The sequence below is a fragment of the Monodelphis domestica genome, chromosome 6, assembly GCF_027887165.1.
Source record: "Monodelphis domestica isolate mMonDom1 chromosome 6, mMonDom1.pri, whole genome shotgun sequence".
Classification (NCBI taxonomy): domain Eukaryota; kingdom Metazoa; phylum Chordata; class Mammalia; order Didelphimorphia; family Didelphidae; genus Monodelphis; species Monodelphis domestica.
The window spans coordinates 89,149,344-89,169,603 of record NC_077232.1 but is presented as its reverse complement, the minus strand read 5'-3'; the positions used below and the strand labels follow the sequence as shown (position 1 = coordinate 89,169,603).

At 36.7% G+C, this 20,260-nt stretch overlaps 1 protein-coding gene across 4 annotated transcripts in view; it reads right to left on the bottom strand.

Annotated features, from left to right (window-relative positions):
- C6H4orf50 (chromosome 6 C4orf50 homolog) overlaps nt 1–19,058 on the bottom strand; it is a 163,282-nt gene extending 144,224 nt beyond the window's left edge. For 2 of the 4 annotated variants that reach the window (XM_007496754.3, XM_056802406.1), the window contains exons 1-4: nt 18,819–19,056; nt 16,967–17,572; nt 5,917–5,982; nt 1,947–2,079 (exon numbers count right to left, since the gene is read on the bottom strand). In XM_007496754.3, coding sequence (XP_007496816.2) covers nt 1,947–2,079; nt 5,917–5,982; nt 16,967–17,572; nt 18,819–18,899 — 886 coding nt within the window. In that variant the 5' untranslated portion in view covers nt 18,900–19,056. Of the gene's footprint in view, nt 1–1,946; nt 2,080–5,916; nt 5,983–16,966; nt 17,573–18,778 lie in introns of all 4 variants that reach the window. The other 2 variants (XM_016423325.2, XM_007496755.3) reach the window with 2 other exon arrangements.
- Nucleotides 19,059–20,260: the final 1,202 nt, after the last annotated feature.

Here is a 20,260-nt window from a genome sequence, read left to right as displayed (position 1 = left end):
GAAAACTGTCAATTCCTGTCCCTTGACCATTTGTTTAATTGGGGAATGGTTTGATTTTTTTGTAAATTTGATTTAGTTCCTTATATATTTGGGAAATTAAACCTTTGTCAGAGAGTTTTATTATAAAATGTTCTCCCAGTTTGTTGTTTTCCTTCTAATTTTGGTTGTATTTGGTATTGTTTGTACAAAAACTTTCTAATTTGATATAATCAAAGTCATTCATTTTACATTTGTAACATTCTCTATCTCTTGCTTGGTCTTAAATTCCTCCCTTTCCTACAGATGTGACAGGTATACTAGTCTATGTTCACCTAATTTATTTATGATTTCACTCTTTATATTCAAGTCATTTACCAATTTTAAACTTATCTTGGTATAGGGTATAAGATGTTGATCTAAAACTAATTTTTCCCATACTGTTTTCCAATTTTCCCAGCAGTTTTTGTCAGAGTGAGTTCTTATCCCAAAAGCTGGGATCTTTGGATTTATCAAACACTAGCTTGCTGAGGTCATTCACCCCTAGTCTATTCCATTAATACACCCTCTGTCTCTTAGCCAGTACCATATCATTTTTATGATCACTACTTTATAGTACAGTTTAAGATCTGATAATGCAAATCTTCCATTTTAATAGATGTAACACAGTTTGACATATAGAATATGAATCTTGCAGTCAGGAAGATTTGAGTTCAAATCCTATCAAATGCTTGCTTACTAGCTTCAAAGCACTAGGCAAATCACTCAATTTTTTAGACCTCAGTTTTCATCTTGAAAATGGGGATAATATTCCCCTCTTTCATAGAGATGCTATAAGATTCAAATGAGATAATTATTATGAAATATTGTAAAACCTCAAAGCACTATAAAATGTTGATTATTTTTGTTGTTGGCATTATTGTTATGAGTATTATTACTGACTTACAATATTATATATGAATGAGGATGGAAATGATCAACAACAAACTAAGATCCAGTGGTGGAATTCAGTTGATTGTGTTTAGATAAAACATTACTAATAATATTTAGATAAAACATTGCTAACTTTGGGTTAAGGTTTAGGAACTAATATTTTCATAAATATTTTATATCAATGTGTTTGGGAAAAGCCAAGTCAAGATCTTGAAATCTTGAATGCTCAGTCAAATATAATGGAAACTAAAAGGATGGTTGTATCCACCAAGAAACTATGGAGACAGCAAAGTAGCAGAGTCTAGGTTGTGATAACTAGAGGATGATCCAACTCACTAATATTTAAGAACTATAGACCATCGTGAGGATCATGGAGGGCACCATTGCCCTCTCACTAAAGTTTGGAATGATGGTGTATAGGACGTGCTAATATGTTATGTCAATGTTAGTATGAGAGTAAACAACATAAGCTGCCTCTGATGTTTGAATGCCATTTGGGGAGGGATTCAGGAAGAGCATCATGGAGTTGTAGTTTACTAAGTCTGCAATCCTGAATTCAATGAACAGCAATGACAACAATAAAAATTAAATAGTCTCAATGAGTTTACATGCCTGGGGCAAGTTGAAATTAAAGTATGTGATGCGGCAAACCATTCTAGTGAATGGTTGGAGCTACTGGGATCACTTAGATTATCCCAGTTTTTCTTTAATACACTTCTGATTCCAGAAGAAATCAAGTTAGTAAGACAAAAGTGCCAGTCAGCTTTTCATTTCAGGCTATATTGTTGATAAAATCTGGACACAAAAATAATTAAAGCAAGCAAAGATGGCTGGACACATGGGGATTTAATATTCCTCTAAAGACATTATTATCGATCTCAATAATAATTAAATTACTGTCATCCTCTAACAATTCCCTCATGTAAATCAATCAGTAGGATGGTCATAAGCTACTTATCACTTCCTCCATCCATCTATGCCATACCCCTGTTTCATGGACATTAGTCATCCTGAAAGAGGACATGAAATCTCCATACCTGCAACAACACCACCAGATCCCTTGGCATTTTCAATGACAAATGATGTTTGACAGGCTTTGTTTCTACTGGGATCAAGAGCCACCTCCCACCTGAGGGGTAGTAATTCATCCGGAACAAATGAGGGCTTGCTCTTAAGGAAGAAAACAAGAGACAGGAGAGAAAACAATCATCATTGTTGCACTGGAGTTTTGCTTTTACTAATTACAAACTCTTCTTCATATGTAGTATTTCTAAAACACTTTCCAGTTTACAGATCAAACCCTATAACAACCTTGTAAGAGAGAATCCTAATGTTCATTTTGGCAGATGATAAAACAGACTTAGAAAGGATAAAGGATTTTCCCAAGGTCACACAGCTAGAGTTAAGTCTTATACTCAGGATTTATACTTATACTCTTTGGAACTCTACAACTCTACTCCAGTAGCCATCTTCATCTTCTCAATACCTTCATCTCTACAATATCCTCTTCTGAGTGGTGAGATTCATTTGACCCCCATTTGAGGAAGAATTTATGCCAGTGATGCTCAGCCTAAAGATGATTCAGCCAGTACAACTTCCTAGTTTCCTTCTTGACTTTGCCCTTGCAAGTACCTTCTGCACCACTTCTATCATACCCTTTAACTTCTTGTGTATGTGTGTGTATGTGTGCATTATCTTCCCCTATTAAAATGTACAATCCTTTAAGGAAGTCTTATTTTTTGCCTAGCTGTATCCCCAACATTTAGCAGAGTATTTGACCCCATACTAAGCACTTAATAAATATTCAGTCTGTCTTGTCTATTCATATTTTGGGTATAAATTAGCATTTTATTTCTTTTACACCTTGATCTCAAATAAGAGGCATACAAAAATGCATTACTGACTGACAATAGTTCCCTTTTTCATATCACAGTAAGCCTGATTTTTGACTTCCTATTCACTTTGCCTACAATTTACTAATAATTATATTCAAGGGGAAAAGTTTACTTGCTCTTCCTCTAAGTAGCAAAAGCATTCATGGTTCAGAGAGGAAGCTATTATAGAAGATAAAAAAATCAAGGTAAGCATCAAGAATATGTGGGTTCAACTCCCATTAATGATGCATACTTGCTGTGTGACTTTGGGAAAAGCACTATCACTCAGGGATGGAGGCAAAGTTGCAGAGGAAGTCTGACTCTACATTAGTAGAGGGTCTTTCCTCACTTGAGACTCCCTTACAACAGTGAAATCACAGGTACATTCCATAGGATTATTATTTATTTAATTAATTCATTTGTTTATTAAATTAAAATTTCCAGATATCTCTCACTCTCCTCCTACTCCCCACACTAGAAAAAGCATTATTTAACAAAAAAAGATATATGTATACATAAAACTATGTCTTGCTTCTTTCTTTTTATCCATTGTTTCTCTGTAGATGGAACTACACAAGACATTATTCAAACATTTCTGTGGCTAAATATAATATTCTCTTCATTCTGCTCATTTCACTCTTCATAATGTCAGGTAGATCTTTCCATGTTTTTTCTAAGATTAACCAGGCAATTTCTTCTGGAAAAGTAGGATTCCATTCACAATCATATGTCACAACTTGTTTAGCCAATCCCCAACTCTCCTCAGTTTTCCAGTTCTTTGACATCATGAAGAAAGCTGCTATAAATATTTTAGAACTTATGGGTTCTTTTCCTTTAAGTATGCTTGTGGCTTCAATCTTTTGCTCATTATTTATTTGGCCACAAAAGTTCTCTCTCTAGTCTACCAATCCCAATCTTATTCATCCCTCGAGCCCCAAATCAAGCCTCATCTATTCTAGTAAATTCTTCGTAACTCTTCTAGACCATGCTGCCCACAACCTTTGACTTCTCTAGAATTATTGAATCATGGAACCTCAACATTGGAAGGAACTTTAAAAGGGATATAATCTAACCTTTCATCTAACACAAGCATCTTCTTTACAACTTCTATCTCATTCTCTCTACTACTTCCATGTTGGGAAACTCACTACATTATGAGATTCCTTATGTGGAATACAAGTCTGCCTCCCTGAAATTTTACCATTTGTTCTGAAGTTTCTTCTCTGGATCCTCCCATGCTTTCATGCATTATAGTATTTACATATTTTCTTCATTCTTTCTGTTTATATTTTTTCCATTCATTCATTCAACAAACACTTGAATAGCACATTTATGTTGAGCACATGTTTAATCAACTCCAGTGATACCCTACTGCCTTCAGAATAAAATGTAATAGTAATAATAATAATAAATAAGGTTTATATAGCACTTACTGTGTTCCTGGTTCTGGGGTAAGTGCTTTACAATTATTCTCTCATTTGATCTTCAAATAGGTACTACTATTACTTCCATTTTCCAAATGAGAAGCTGAGGCAAACAGAGCTTAAGTGACTTTCCCTAGGTTCACACTGCTACTAAATACTTGAGGTCAAATTTTCATCCAGGTCTTCCTGATTCCAGGCTCTGTACTCTATCCATTGTGTCACCTAGATGCCTCTGTCTGGTTTTAAACCCCCCTCCAAAATCTGGTCCAGTCTATTAAACCTTAAATACCCCCCACATTCTGTGTGATTGAGTGATAATGTCCTTCTTGCTGTTCCTCCATTAAAATATTCCATCTCCCTATTCTAGGCATTTTGCCTTTCTCTCTCCCATACCTGGACCTCTCCTTCTTCATCTCTGCTCCTAACTCCCCTGGCTTCTTTTCAGACTCAGGTAAAATGACATCTTCTACAATTAGTCTTTCCCAGTCCCCCTTAATGCTTCCCTCTATTGATTATCTACAATTTGTCTCATAAATATTTTGTTTCTTAATAGTTGTTTTCATGCTATCTTCCCCATGTTAACCATAATTTCCTTTTCTTTTACCTCTAGGGCTTAGCATAGAAAAGACTTGCTAAATATTTGTTGACTGACTAACTGATATGCTGGGGAAAGATGAAAATTTTAAATAAGACAGTGTTCCTTACTTAATGAAGCTTATAGACTAGTAACAGGATAAGACACAAATACAGATAATTTTCTACATGAAGTATTCTCTTTTCTTCCAAATCAAAAATGATAACCTTCTTCCTTCTTCCTTACAAAGCACTTTGATTTACACATCTATGATGTGCATATCATGCATTGTTGACTATTTTCACATCTATATTTATTTCTTATATCTGTATTATTCAGAAATTTTCAGGAGAGCAGGAACATAGTCATATAAAATTTGAATCTTCCTCCATTCTGCCACTTAGGTATTGTGATAATTTATTTCTCCATAATTAATCAATTAATATAAATATAATATAATTCTTATATCAAGGCTCTGGAATAGAAAAGCTCCATTCTTTGCATATTAGAGAGAATTACTGAATCAAAGTCCTGAACCTTAGGCACCATTCAGTCTAGAGATTATTTTTTGCATTTTTCTTTTTCCTGAGGAACATGTTCCTTTCACAAAGTCTGGCTAACAGGAAAGTTTTACAATTATTCTTTTCCTGTGGATGTGTTCTCCATCACATGGGATGGGGGTGTGTATGAATAGTTTGATAGACAACCTCCTAATTATCTGTTTACAAATTAGAGCTGTCTTAGGATGTTCAAAAGGGTTGCTGAATAATTAGCTCCTAAAAGTATGTAGAGGTACCTGATCCAGGACCTTCAAGGTGTTTGGTTGTCAAGAGAGCCAATGATCTGTCACTTTATTGATTATAATGCTGGCCTAATAAATAAACTGATATTCTTATCCAAAATCAGTCTCTCAAAATAATTTTATTCACAACAATATCTTGTGTATATTCTTAGGCAATTCCTTTTTGGAATTATCAGTTAAACTAGAAAACTTTTGAGGTTCCTTCCATTGCATTTCTTTGAGCTTCAGTTCCCTTACTGTTAAGTATGGATAATAGTTACATTATCTATCTCACTGAGTCAATGCTGAGGATCAAATGAAACAATATATTTGAAATATGTGTCCTATTCCTACCTGTGCCTGTGGTTCCGAATGGAATAGAACTTCAGCATCTTTGGTTCTATTCATGTCTTGAGCTTCCTGAAAATTTAAAAACAAAGTGATATGGTTATACTTATTATTATCATAACATGATTTTTTCTGGGTTCCAAAACTGAACCTTAATTTTCTAAGCAGAAGATCTTTTTTCTTTTAGATCATGTACCATTGGTGTACCACGTGCTACTGTTAACTGGCTACTTATACCCATGATATGTTTCTTTCCATTGCTTTTTGGATCGCCTGTAGTTTTGGTCCTCCTGAGACTGAAGTGTTGTCCTTGAGACTGAGGTGTTGGTATTTCACAGGCATGTAGCATTTCCAGGAGAATTTAGTGTTAAAAATGGACTTGGGTGCCTGAACAATTTGGGAAAACTGTAAGGATTGAAGATTTTATCAGATCTCTTCTCTATACTCAACTCTGGGCACAATTAAGTATCTTTCTGCAGTAAAGACTGGTCATGTAGTAAGAACTAGAGACAAGAAATAGTATGAGTATGATAACAGTAAATTGAACACATTAAAAGAACCAGAGAAAGGCCTTCAGGGAACTATATAGATCAGAAAATCAGCAAGGACCTTGGAAATCACCCAGTTCCTGAAGGTCACTACTGGAAGAGACCATAGAAATCATCGGATGAGCATACTTTCATCTCTCTCATTTTGTAAATGAAGAAACTTGAGTCTATGGTAAAAACAATGGTTTGTTAAAAGTCACACAGTCAAGCAGTATGATAGTTCTTTTTGAGTCAATACTCAGTCAGATTTTAATTTAAAATCCATGCCCTTCCTTCTACATCATACTGCCTTTCCTCTGTGAAAGATCTGTGCAGAAACATGAGGAAAAACATTAAGAATATATGGCTATAGAATAGTTGTGGTCTCTATGGTAGGCAAAAGAACAGCCATTGATAAGGGGTCAAATATATCTGAGAATTTAAATAAGCGGACCATTATACCAAGAGACCTCCAATAGCAGTTTGCTTCATTAGACTTTCTGAAAGTTAACTCTTCAAGAAAGCTCCATCTACAACTTCCATCCATTCATATGGATGGCCCGCCATGTCTGGAGGTATTCACTCTTCTAAATCCCCTTCTTGAAATCCCTGATTTCCTTCAAGATACAGCACAGATGCCATCTCCTACATAAGATCTTCCATGATTTTCCAGCTGCTATTTGCACTAATAACTAACATTTATAAAGTGCCAAACACTCTTCAAATCCTTAGTTCAATTTTAAGCTTTTTAATAGGTTATGATGGTTGTTCAGTTGTTTTAGTTACATCTAAGTCTTAGGGTCTCGCTTTGGGATTTTCTTGGCAAAGATACCGAAGACGTTTGCCACTTTTTCAACTCATTTTACAGATGACAAAACTTGGGCAAATAGGTATCTGAGTAAATATCTGAGGCAGATTTAAACTCAGGAGGGCGAGTGTTCCTGACTCTAAGCCCAGAATTCTATCCACTATACTATAAAGATGCATCTTTAAGTAACTTATAACCACACCAAGTTACTTAAAAAAAAAAAAAAACTTAGAACCTTGTTGAGTTTTGGGGATGCTCCATATACAATATCTCATATGAGTCTCATGACACCTCCATGAAGTAGGTATTATAGATAAAATTAGTCCTATTTTAGAAATGAGGAAACTGAAGTTCAGAGAGGCAAAATGATTTCATGGCTAGTCCACAGCTAGTCAGGTTCAGAGTTGGCAACTGAACCCAGGTCTCAATGATTCCAAGTACAATACTCAGTCTTTGTTACCTCTTTTCCTCTTGAAATTACTTTGTTGTATATATTTTGGATTTTTATATCTATGTACAGGTTGTTGTCTTCCAGTATTACATATATATATATATATATATATAATATATATATGATAGATATAGATAAATGGATAGATAGACAGACAGACAGACAGATAGATAGATAGATAGATAGACAGATAGATAGATGGATAGATAGATAGATAGATAGATAGATAGATAGATAGATAGATAGATAGATAGATAGATAGATGGATGGTTATAAACTAGATTGTTAGATAAATGGATAGATTTATATATATTATAAGCTCCATGAGGGTAGAGATTTTTTGCTTTGCTTTTTAGGGGGGTTGTATTATATAGCACTTTGCTCTTACTATTTAATAGTCTTGTTAAATTGAATATCAGAATTTCTGGCAAATCTGAATATTTATGGCAAGAAAAATAATGAATAATATTGTGGGTGGAGCATTGGGCTAAGACTCTCCAGGTAGATACAAATACCAAATTTTATATAGCTTAGGTGCCGTATAGATCTTTCTCTTTTTCAGACACTTCAAACTTGGGGTCCAAACTCCTGAGTGAGGCCAGAACCAAATTACAATATGAATTAAATTGTAAATCAAAATATTTAACAAAAGAAATAAAAATACAATGTAAATTCAAACAGATTCAATCAATAAACTCTAATAAGATTGATCAAATAAACATAGTGTTTATTTGTAACTTTCTAAGTCAATATTTGACCTGGGATCCCCTTTATATTTAAATTTGACACCACTAACATAGACTTTCCCAAAGGAAATGAAAATCACAATCCATTCACATTAATCAATCCATTACTACTGCTATCATTTATTTTCCTTTTGGAAAATCAATTTTATTGATACCTTTTGTCTTTATAAAACAAAAGATAGAGGACTGGAACCTAGAGTCAGAAAGACCTAAGATCAAATCCACCAATGGATACATACTAGTTGTGTGTCCCTGTGTAAGTCACTTTACCTCAGCTTGCCGCAGTTTCCTTTTCTATAAAATGGGAATAATAATAATAGTATCTACCTCCTCTAGTGGTTGTGATTATCAAATGAGATAACATTCACAGAATACTTTATAAAAGTTACTATAATAATTGCTATATATTTTGCTAGTCAACATTACATCACCTCTGATATTCCTGATCTTATCCCAGTGCTAACCCTTAGAACAAAATAATTTTATTAAGAATAAGAGAAAAGGGGGCAGCTGGGTAGCTCAGTGGATTGAGAGTCAAGCCTAGAGACAGGAGGTCCTGGGTTCAAATCTGACTTCAGACACTTCTCAGCTGTGTGACCCTGGGCAAGTTACTTGACCCCCATTGCCTAGCCCTTACCACTCTTCTGCCTTGGAGCCAATACATGGTTTTGACTCCAAGACAGAAGGTAAGGGTTTAAAAAAAAGAATAAGAAAAAAATAGCAGGGAAAAAAACCCCCAATATATACATTGAAAAAGTCTGACTTTTAATTCAGTGTTCCAAATCTGAAGATGGTACAATCCATTTATTTAAAGAAACAGAAGATTTTTCTTCTATCTCTTCTTTGGGACCAGCCTTGATTGTTATAATTTTATATTTTATTTCAATCGTTTTGTAGTGATTTTTTTTCCCCAAATAAACATCGCCATGGTCATTCTTTTCCTTGACCTACTTACTTCTCTTTGCATCTATGTAAATCTCTCCATATTTCTCTAATTAGTCACATTGATTACTTCTTACAGCACAGTAGTCTCCATTATATTAACATAACACAATCTATTTAGTCATTCCTCAATTAATGGGCATCTACTTGGTTTCTAGTTCTTTGCTCCTGAAAGAAAAAGTATTTTGCTTTGGCTCCCATAGAAAATACTGCTAGAAATACTTTTGTGTTTTTTAATGTGGAGTCTCACTCCTTGGGGAATATACTGTTGGTTTGATTTTTTTTGTATTTATTTAGATTTTTTTAATTTTTTTAATTTTTATTTAATTTTATTTTTTATATTTATTTATTTATTTATTTAGATAGATAAATAAATTATTTATTTAGAGACAGCTCAATTACAACTGCCAACAGTAAGTGTGTCATAAAGCACAAGTTTGACCTCAAGTCTTACTGATTCTAAGACCAATGCTGTATCCACTATGTTGCCTATCTCACTTCTCACAACTACTCAGGGTCGGTATAATCTGTAGATGTGTAATTCTCTTCCTCCTTTATAATGAATTTAATCTAATGGCTTTGAAAATGTTTTTTTCCCTAATTTAATGAAATTCTTTCCAACTTGATTGATAGGGTTGCTCTGAGTTAGGTAATTCACAACAGCTTTACCATTCAGCAAGTTGGGAGAATCAAGAATAAGCTTCTAATTTTGCAGCACTTTGGGTCTTTTAAAGTGTGGTGTTGGATGACTCCCATCAAAAGAAGTCTCCAGATCTCTCATTCCTATCTCTGGCTCGCTCATCTTCCTAATGATGTGACCACTTCCCAGTGATTTGGACCCAGGCGACCTTCCAATTCAGGTTTGTCTTTTCATTGGTCCTGCCAGTGAAGTTGTCTCTTCTCTTTATCAAGCTCATGGTGACATTGATTTGGCATCTGTTGTTTGACTAAATGCCTGACCCATGAATTGGATGCCTTAGCCCTCCCCCCCACACCTATTTGGCTAGACTCTTGGTCATGAAGCCTGATAGGAAATCTGGCGTCATCTGTGGGCTTGGCACTTCCCCAGCAGTGTGCATTCAGGAGTCAAGGTGCCCTCTGCAAATAACAGAGTTCTGACAGTAATTATTTTAAATTCTAAGAGCTTTTAAAAGCAAATAATCATGATTCCTTTTCTTGATTTTGTTTTCATCCACAAGTGAGCATCTTGATTTTGAAAGGTGCCAAGTATGTACTCATATTTTCAGGCTCACAGAAAATTAGAACCAGAAGTGACTTGGAACTAGAAGAGACCTTAGAACAAAGAAAGTTGGAGCTGAAAGGGGATCTATAGGGTCACATAGTACAATTCCTTCATTTTACAGATGAAGAAACTAAAGTCCAGGGAGAGATGATTTATTCAAGGTCCCATAGGGAATTAAGGACATAAATTAGACCAGTGGTGTCAAACTAAAATAGAAATGGGGCTACTTACTCATACATAAGAGCAACTAGATTGAGTGTTGGTCTTGGAGTCAGGAGGACCTGAATTCAAATCTAGCCTCAAATTCCTACTAGCTATGTGACCCTGGATGAGAAATTTTTGTCTCAGTTTCCTTACCTGTAAAATGAGCTGGAAAAGGAACTAGCAAACCACTCCAGTATCCTTGCCAAGAAAACTTCCAATGTGGTCATGAAGAGTTGGATGTGACTAATGAACAACCTCAACAACAATAAAACCATAAGTATGCATCTCTATAGGTTGCAATTTGACTTAGTTTTAGAAGTTAATATTCTCTGTTTTATTGTATTTTTATTTATTTTGTTAAATGTTTCCCAATTATGCTGTAGTCTGAGCCACATGCAAGAGGGCTGTGGGTATGATGGGTCTCTCTGGTCCTGTGTTTGACAGACTCTTTTGGGCTAGATCACAGCTCGGGTCTTTTGACTCTTATTCTTTGCACTTTCTACTGCATCAGAAGACCTACATCCTTTTTTAAATCCAATGCCTGTACAACTTAATGATGTCTCATTCCCCAATTCTGCCACTTTCAAGGTCACTAGTCTGCTCGGGAGAGCTGCTAAATGGATGCAATGGCTTTGTAGGAACAAAGAGGCACAGCTAGCTAGCTAGGTGCTTTGGGGAGCTGAGTGGAATGGTAAGATCCCTCTCCCGGCCACTAGACGTCTCTCGAGTTACACTGAAGTGCAAAGTGCTAGCCTAATCAGGGTGACAAGGCAGAAAAGATGTTTTGTTCTTAGACGGTAAAAAGCATCTCTCCTTGGCATTAGGTCCCAATCAATCGATCAATCTATTTCTGGCAACTGTACTACATTATTAAGGTCATTTTGAAAAGTGCACTGCATCCTCCCTGTCATCGGGCAATAGCCTTATAATTAGGGCAGTCTAAGAGGAGAATGAGCTGCCAAGAGAGGCCATGGGCTCCCCTTCATTGGAGATCTTCAGAGGCTGGATGCTGACTGGCTGACCATGTTATAATCTGGGCATGAGCTGGACTCGGTGGCCAATTATTTCCCTTCTGATACTGAAAATTATCTAATTCTGTCTGCCAAACTACTCTTACAACACCACCCCAGCACCCTGAATCCTTGGAGAAACATAGGTCCAAACTACCCATTTTTTCCTTAACTTCCTCAGCTGATGAGAGCTAGAGATGGAAGTTCACTTCCAAGGTAGGACAGACGGAACCAGTATTCTTCACAGCTTTCTTCCCAAGATAGGGGTTCCAAACTTCCAACACCAAAGGAGGTCTCCTGATACTTGTTCTAGCATACTTCTTACCACGCCATAAGATCTTACATAAAGAGCTGGAAGGTACCACTGAGGACATCCAAGCCAGTCCCCTTCTTTTATCCAGAAGAAAAGTGATTGGCCCCGAATGGGTTCTAACAGGAGATTATTTGGTTTTGAGATAGGGATTTCCTTTTTCTTTTAAAGAATGAGACAGATACTGGTATCTACCTGTTGAAAAAAAAATTTGCCAAAAAAAAAATCTCTTGGTCTCTGTCATAAGCCCATTTTTTGGTTTTATGGGCTAATCTACCCTATCTTCTTTTGCAGAGATGTGGCTACAAAGCTGTGCCCTCACTTACCTTGACCTCTCTGGGGGGAAGGATGCATTTTTTAAAAAGGGATAATAGTAGACAAACTATAAGGATGTTGGTTCTCTTCATGAAATCTTTGGAATCCTTTCCCCCAGTAGCAATTCTCAACTCGTTTTTGTCTTTTAATATCTTCCATAACCTACTCAAAAACACACAATTTACCTTATTGACTCTCATCATATGACCTTATACAGCACTTTGTCATTTGCCCAACACACTTAACACATGATATTATATGTTGTAACATTTTATGTGTATTTATGTGATCATCCTACTAGATTATGAACTCGGCAAGGGAAGGTCATTATCTTAACTAAACTCTGTAGTTAGCCAATACTAGTCCAGTGCTCTGGACATTTAAATGCTTGTTCAATTATGTTGCCATGGCTTTATTATTTCTCATAAGACCACGTAGGTAAACTATTTTATAAGCCTGAAAAACACCCTATAAATAAATGCTATTGTTGTTGCTATTATTTATTATTATTTCAGATTATAAGATCCATGATGCAAGGGGCTATGTCCAATCAATGTTTTTTTGAGAACACTTGGTTCTAAAGTTAGGATCCAATCCTTATGAACTGTATCAGCTTACAGGAGTCATTTAATCTCATGGCTATATCAGTAGTGTGATATGGCAGCCAATAAAACTAAGATGATCTTGGGATTCATCAATAAAGGCATGGTGTCCAGAATAAAATAATTATAGTAATAACAGTAATAACTATTATATATATATATATATATCTTCAAGGTCTTCAAAATGCTTTAAAGTGCTATATAAATGATGACATTCTCTTATCATCCTTATTTTCATGTAAAGAAAGTAAGGCAAACAGAGACTGAACAGCTTGCCCCAGGTCACAAAGCTAAGAAGTATCTGAAGCAGGATAAAAAAAACTCCAGTAGGGCAATTTGGAACTATGCCCAAAGGGCGACAAAAGAATATCTACCCTTTGACCCAGCCATAGCACTGCTGGGTCTGTACCCCAAAGAGACAATGGACACAAAGACTTGTACAAAAATATTCATAGCTGCGCTCTTTGTGGTGGCCCAAAACTGGAAAACGAGGGGATGCCCATCAATTGGGGAATGGCTGAACAAACTGTGGTATATGTTGGTGATGGAGTACTATTGTGCTAAAAGGAATAATAAAGTGGAGAAGTTCCATGGAGACTGGAACAACCTCCAGGAAGTGATGCAGAGCGAGAGGAGCAGAACCAGGAGAACATTGTACACAGAGACTAATACACTGTGGTATAATCGAACGTAATGGACTTCTCCATTAGTGGCGGTGTAATGTCCCTGAACAACTTGCAGGGATCCAGGAGAAAAAAACACCATTCATAAGCAAAGGATAAACTATGGGAGTGGAAACACCGAGAAAAAGCAACTGCCTGAATACAGAGGTTGAGGAGACATGACAGAGGAGAGACTCTAAATGAACACTCTAATGCAAATACTATCAACAAAGCAATGGGTTCAAATCAAGAAAACATCTAATGCCCAGTGGACTTACGCATCGGCTATGGGGGGTGGGGGGGAGGAAAAGAAAATGATCTATGTCTTTAACGAATAATGTTTGGAAATGATCAAATAAAATATATTAAAAAAAAAACTCCAGAGTTCCTTATTCCAAGCCCAGCACTCTATTCACTGGACCACCTGCTTCCCAGGTGAAATGAAGGAGATGGCAGGGCTTTTGTCCTCTATTCTGCCTCTGACCACATCTGGAGCACTGTGTTCAGCTTCAGGTGTAGGAAGGAAAGTGGTGAGCCAATCCCGAGAATGGCCTGGGAATTCGAGACCCTATCTTTTAAGGATTAGTCAAAGGACTGAGGGTGTTTCACTTTGAGAAGGTTTAGAGTGATGTGATGGCTGCCTTAAAGCATTTATATTAAAGATTGCCTTGTGCAGGCTAGGCATATAGTGAGAAATGGTAGCTAGAGTTTTCCTTAGTCTGGGTCTATAATTAGGACCAAGGGATGGAAATTATAAGGAAGAACAATTGTGACTCAATACAAGGAAAAGATTACTAACAAAGAGTCCCTAAATTATTTAACTCAGTAGTGATTTTCCACAAACTTAATATATTCATTCAAGATCAGGTGACCATTTTTCAGGGTTCCTCTAGATGGGTAGGGGTTGGCCTGGAAGACTCCTGGAATCTCTTCTGGAGACCCATGAAATAAGATAGTACATGATTCTAAAATGTGAAAAACATTATCTGCCCTCTTTACTTCACAGGGTTATTGGGCAAGTCATAATATTTAAATCTGCATCATAGACTCGGTCACCCTAGTACAAATATCAATAATATGAAAATAGGTCTTGGTCAATTACCCATGTAAAACCCAGTGGAGTTCATTGGCTATGGGAGGAGGGGGGTGAAAGAATATGAGTCATATGACCATCAAAAATATTCCAAATTAATTAAATAAATAATCTTTAAAAAGTACAATGAAAATATTAAAAATAACAAAATGATTGAATTTTTAAAAATTCTGAATCATTAAAGATCATTTACTCTAATTTTTCATGTAAGGAAACTGAGGTACCAAAAAGATCAAGTATAGTCATATGGGTAATAAATATCAGAACTAGGACAAACCCAGATCCTCTGCCTAAATACTTTGCTTATTCACTGTATTGTGCTACAAAAGAGATTATATATATATATACATATATATATAGTTGTATGACAATAACATTCTAAATGAATGTGAGATTGGATCATAATGATAAAACACTAATTTTCTTCATTTTACCCCTACAAAAGTCTATTTCTAATGACTTATTATGGTGAATAGGTGGCAGCTGGGTCTCTAAAGCCATGCTAGTGGAAAACAAGCTATCAAAGATTCTACCATTTTGAAAGAGATTCAAGGACAGATTAGGTGATGGACTAGGTGTCTGGTATATAAGAATATGTCATTTTTTTGTAAGTCCATTGATAGATATCAGCCTACAGACTGATGAACTCTTAGTATGGCAATTGTCTAAGACCATTTTCTTTGATATAGGAGCTCTGATCCACTTTGGGACAAGGTAGAGCCAGTTAGTCAATTACTTACCCAAGCAAAGCAGCTAGACAGCACAGTGCTTAGGGCATTGGGTTTAGAACCAGGAAGACATATCTTCCTGAGTTCAAATATGGCCTCAGACACTTAGTAACTATGTAACTCTGGGCAAGTCACTTACCTTTTCCTCAGTTTCCTCAATTATAAAAGGAGCTGGAGAAATAAAGAGCAAACCATCCTAGTGCCTTTGCCAAGAAACCACAAATGGGGTCACAAAGAGTTAGACACGATTGAACCATAGAATGTACACATATGCCAAGCACTGTACTAAAGACTGAGAGTACAAAGAAATGTGTAAAATAAGCTAGAATCAGGATCATTAAGCCCTTGAAATAGTATTGACTTTTAGTTTCTGTTAGGTAGCCTACTCTACTTTTTGTGGAATGATCCACTTAGTTTCTAATATCTAATACTTATTATTACTTTAATTCTTTCCTTTTCTCATACTTGCTTTCCCTAAATTCCTCCAACATCCCAAAAACCTGCCCACGGTCTAGGTTCCTGCTCAAATCCTAGTTCCTCCTAGGGGAAGGCTTTCTTGACCTCTACCCATCTCCCTTTCCTCTGACTTCTAAGAATCTTTATGATTTATGCCATATAGTCTAGAGGGCAGTTTCATATGGTCTTGTATTCTGTTTCACATATGCCCACACTGGACATGTTGAGAGAGTGTTGCCTTTGGAGTCAGAGAAACCTATGTTGATGATCTGTTCCAGATACTTATCATCTGGGGGACCAGGTAAGCTGCAACCTTATTAACTCTGAATTTTATCCTCTTTAAAATGTGGATAATAATCGTTCCTGCCTTACGGGGTTGTTACGATGATCAAAAGAGATAATCATGGGTATAATGCTCATCATTAGCCTTAAAGCATTATATAAAATCAGGTATTACCATTTATTTTTAATGTTCTTCTTATTTTCAACTACTAAACTGTTAGCTTCTAGAGGACAAAGACCACGCTATGTATCTTAGGCACCTGGGTGCCACAGTGGATAGAGCACTGGTCCTAGGGTCCAGATGACCTGCCTTTAAACCTGGCTTTAGACATTTACTCACTGTATGACTGGTCAAATCCCTTAAACTCATCCTGCTTTTGCTTCCTCAATTAGAAAATGGGGGCAATAAGAGCCCTCCTGGGGCAAGGATCAAATGAGATAATGCCTGTAAGAGTTCTTAGCATTTCCCTGCCATATAGCTGGTGCTTAATAAATACTTATTCCCTTCTCTTTCCTTCCCTGCTCTGAACAACACCAGCATAGAACTATAGCTTACTAATACAAGAGTCTTAAAAAAGGTCCAGAGAAAAGAACTCTTGCTCACATCCTGTATTTTCTTCCCTTATCAGGTTGGCACTGTCCTCAGGGGGTATGATGTGTTCTGTCTCATGTATTACCTTGGCTCCTGGCTCATCTTGCAGGCTGGTACTTTGCTCTTTGAGTCCTTCCCTTGGCAGCTCTGACCTCGGACTTTGGAAATCCTCCAGCTTGTTTACAAGGAGGTGGAGCACTGTATCCCGGTGCTCCTGGAGTTGGCGCAGAATTTCCTCTTTTTCTTGGTTGTTGCTCTCCTCTTTGGCAAGTAGTGCCATTAGGCTCTGTTGCAGAGAAGCCAAATGTTTCCGAGCCTGAAGCTCCCCAGCTTCTAAGAAAGCCCTGAGTTCAGCCATATCTTCCCCAACGTACCAAGGGCTGGATCCACTCTTTTCCAATGGGACCTGTGACTGGGAATCCAAGCCTTGGCTTCCCTCTCCTTCAAGCTCAGCCATCAGGGAAGCTGTCGCTGCCCGGAGGTGTTGGGCTTCCTCCTCTAGTCGAAGCACCTGGCCCTTGAGGAAGCCTTCTTGTTCTTTCACCACATCCATTTGCCGCCTTTGGTTCTGCTTATAACGCTCAAAGGTTGTAAGCAGCCTCTGCAGTTCTTCATCTTTCCTGTGCAACTGGTCTTGAAAATGCTGAAGTTTTTCTCTTTGTGCCTTCCGAGCTCTTTCAGTTTCTTCTACCTGAAAAAATATTAATAGCAGCTAATGTACAAAACACTTTCCATGCAAGATTAGACAGAGCAGACATTATTATTTCTCTTTTATATAGAAAGAAACTGAGGAGCTAGAATATTCAGTGTTTTGCCCAAGGCCTGAAGTTATTTGTAGCCAGATGTAGGATTTGAACCCAGTCAATAGATTATCCAAGTTGGAAGAGACTTTAGAAATCAATTCTGACAATAATTTTTTCTGAAACATCACTGACAACTAACTGGTCCTCTAATCTTTGTTTAAGACCATTAGCGATCAGAAATCAATCACCCTCTGAAAGTACTACTATCCCATTTGGGAATACTTTAATTATTAGGGAAAAAAGTTCCCTTTACATTGAAAAGAAATAAGACTTTCTGTAGCTTGCAACTATTACTCCTGGTTCATCAAGCCTTCTAAAACTAGGGAAAGCAAGTCTAAATCCTTTCCCTCTCTTGGCTCTCTTAGTTTTAAGGCTTCCTCAGTTGTCTCCTCATCCTGGAACTTTCCTAAGCATGTGGGGCTTTTTCACCCTGTAATATCACTCAGCCTCTCTGGTCCCCTAATCTCATTGGTAAGACCTTCTCATGGCTTCCATTTGGGGAATGGAACCAGGGCAGCTATGCTTCATTCCCTCTCAACTCAGCTTCTGATTTTCAGTACTTTTGACACCATGCTCCTATGCTGATTTCCTCTCTCTGGACTCCCTCCTTTCATCCCCCATTGTATGTGGTCATGCTCCATTGGAAAGTAAGTTCCTTGAGAGCAAGGACTCTATTTTTGCCTGTATTTGTAATTCTAGTGTTTAGTACAGTTCCTGGCACAAAGTAAATGCTTAATAAATGCTTTGTTGCCTTGTCTCTTCCCCTTGATGGCTCTTTAAACACACTGAAGACTCCAAATCTTATGACTCCAAATCCCGTGCTCTGTCTTTTAAACCAGTGAAATCAAAAAATGAATTTCATGGTCTGATCCCAAGGATTGTTTAAGCAACTGCTCAGAAAATGAAAATATGGATTGTAACTTTCATCACAACAGCTAATTATGTAGCTTGTCTCTGAACTAATCTTTATCCCCTATGCTCTCATTCTCCATTGTTTCTGTCCATGGTGGAAGTTTCCAAGCTTCCATTTTCTGAGTCAGACCTTGGTTTCTCAAGGTATTTTTAGCCTTATCACTATCTACTTGAGCACTCACAACAGCAAATGAACAATTGATTGATATTGAGAAAACCCACTGCTTGTTTCCATAGTTTAGGATCCTCTCCCCCCTCAGAAGATAGACTCTGGGCAATGAAACCTTTCTTCTCCATTTTCATTTGGATTGGACTGAGCAAACTCCACAAGATCTTTTCCCTGAGACCTACTTCTCTTCTAAACTTTCCAGTTACTTTCAAGCATAACTATCCTACCAGTTACCAAGGTTCATGGCTTTGGTGTTAACTTTGCCATCCCAATCCCTCACATTACATCGCCAATTAGTCAATAAAGCTTGCTCTTTATGTCTTCATAATACCTCTCCCATCTGTTCCTTTCCCTCAACACAGTTTTCACCAGCATTCCAATCCTCATCATCTCTCATCTGCATTATTTGAGGAGCCTCCTAATTGGTCATTTTGGCCTCATATCTTTCTCTTCTCCAAACCCTTCTCCACACAGCTCCCAAAAGGATTTTCCTAAAGCAGAGCTTGGTCATGTTACTCTCCGATTCAATAAACACTAATGGCTTGTTGACTCTAGGATCATATATTATTTCATTCTTTTTCACCCCTTGTAGATTTCTGTTATATTTTGTCTTTTTCTCATGCATGCTATTAGTACAATAGTATATGAATATAGTTTATAAATAAGTAAATATTTGCTTATTGTCTGCATGTGCTCATTTTTAAAAAGATAGGGTAAAAAGGAGAAATGAATTATTAGAGACTATTGCTCTAAACCATTGACTAAACTCTCGGTTAGTTTATGGGCACACAGTAGATCAAATACCAACTCATTTTTCTGGTTTCTTCCACTAGTAAAAGCAGAAAAAGATGTGATCAAATTGACTTATGTCTGTAATTCACAAAGTCCCCCAAGCTAATTACATATATATATATATACATACATACATATTTATATATAATCTATACATTTATATAATTCAATGAAATACGAGCCACAGAGGTGTCACCATAGTTCTATTTGAATTCAAGTTTTAAAAAGTTACTAGCCAGTTTTGTCACTGACTTTAATCTACTTCAACAAAATAATCATTTGACTCATTCTGCTTCAAAATTTTGTCATAATTATATAATATTATTTAAATAAAAAAGAGCTGGCTTAAAAACAACTCTTAATGAGGACTTTTGCTATGAAATACCAACAATGTAGTTTTTCTAGATTCATATTCCATATTTATGGGGGAAATGTTACACATAGTTATTATACTCAATTTTCATTTATTCAACTGAATGTAAAAGCTGAAAGGGGCCTCATAATACATGGCAGTAGACATGGAAGGAGCTTTAAAACCTGAAATACCATAACCAGAAGGTTCCCTGGAGCATGGAATGTCAGAAACAGAAGAGATTTGAGAACATACAGTGTTACCATTGGAATTAAACCAAAGACAGAAGTCTTAGAATAAAGGTCTGAGCTGAAAGAGCTTTGGGACAGAAAACATTAGACCTAGGAAGGG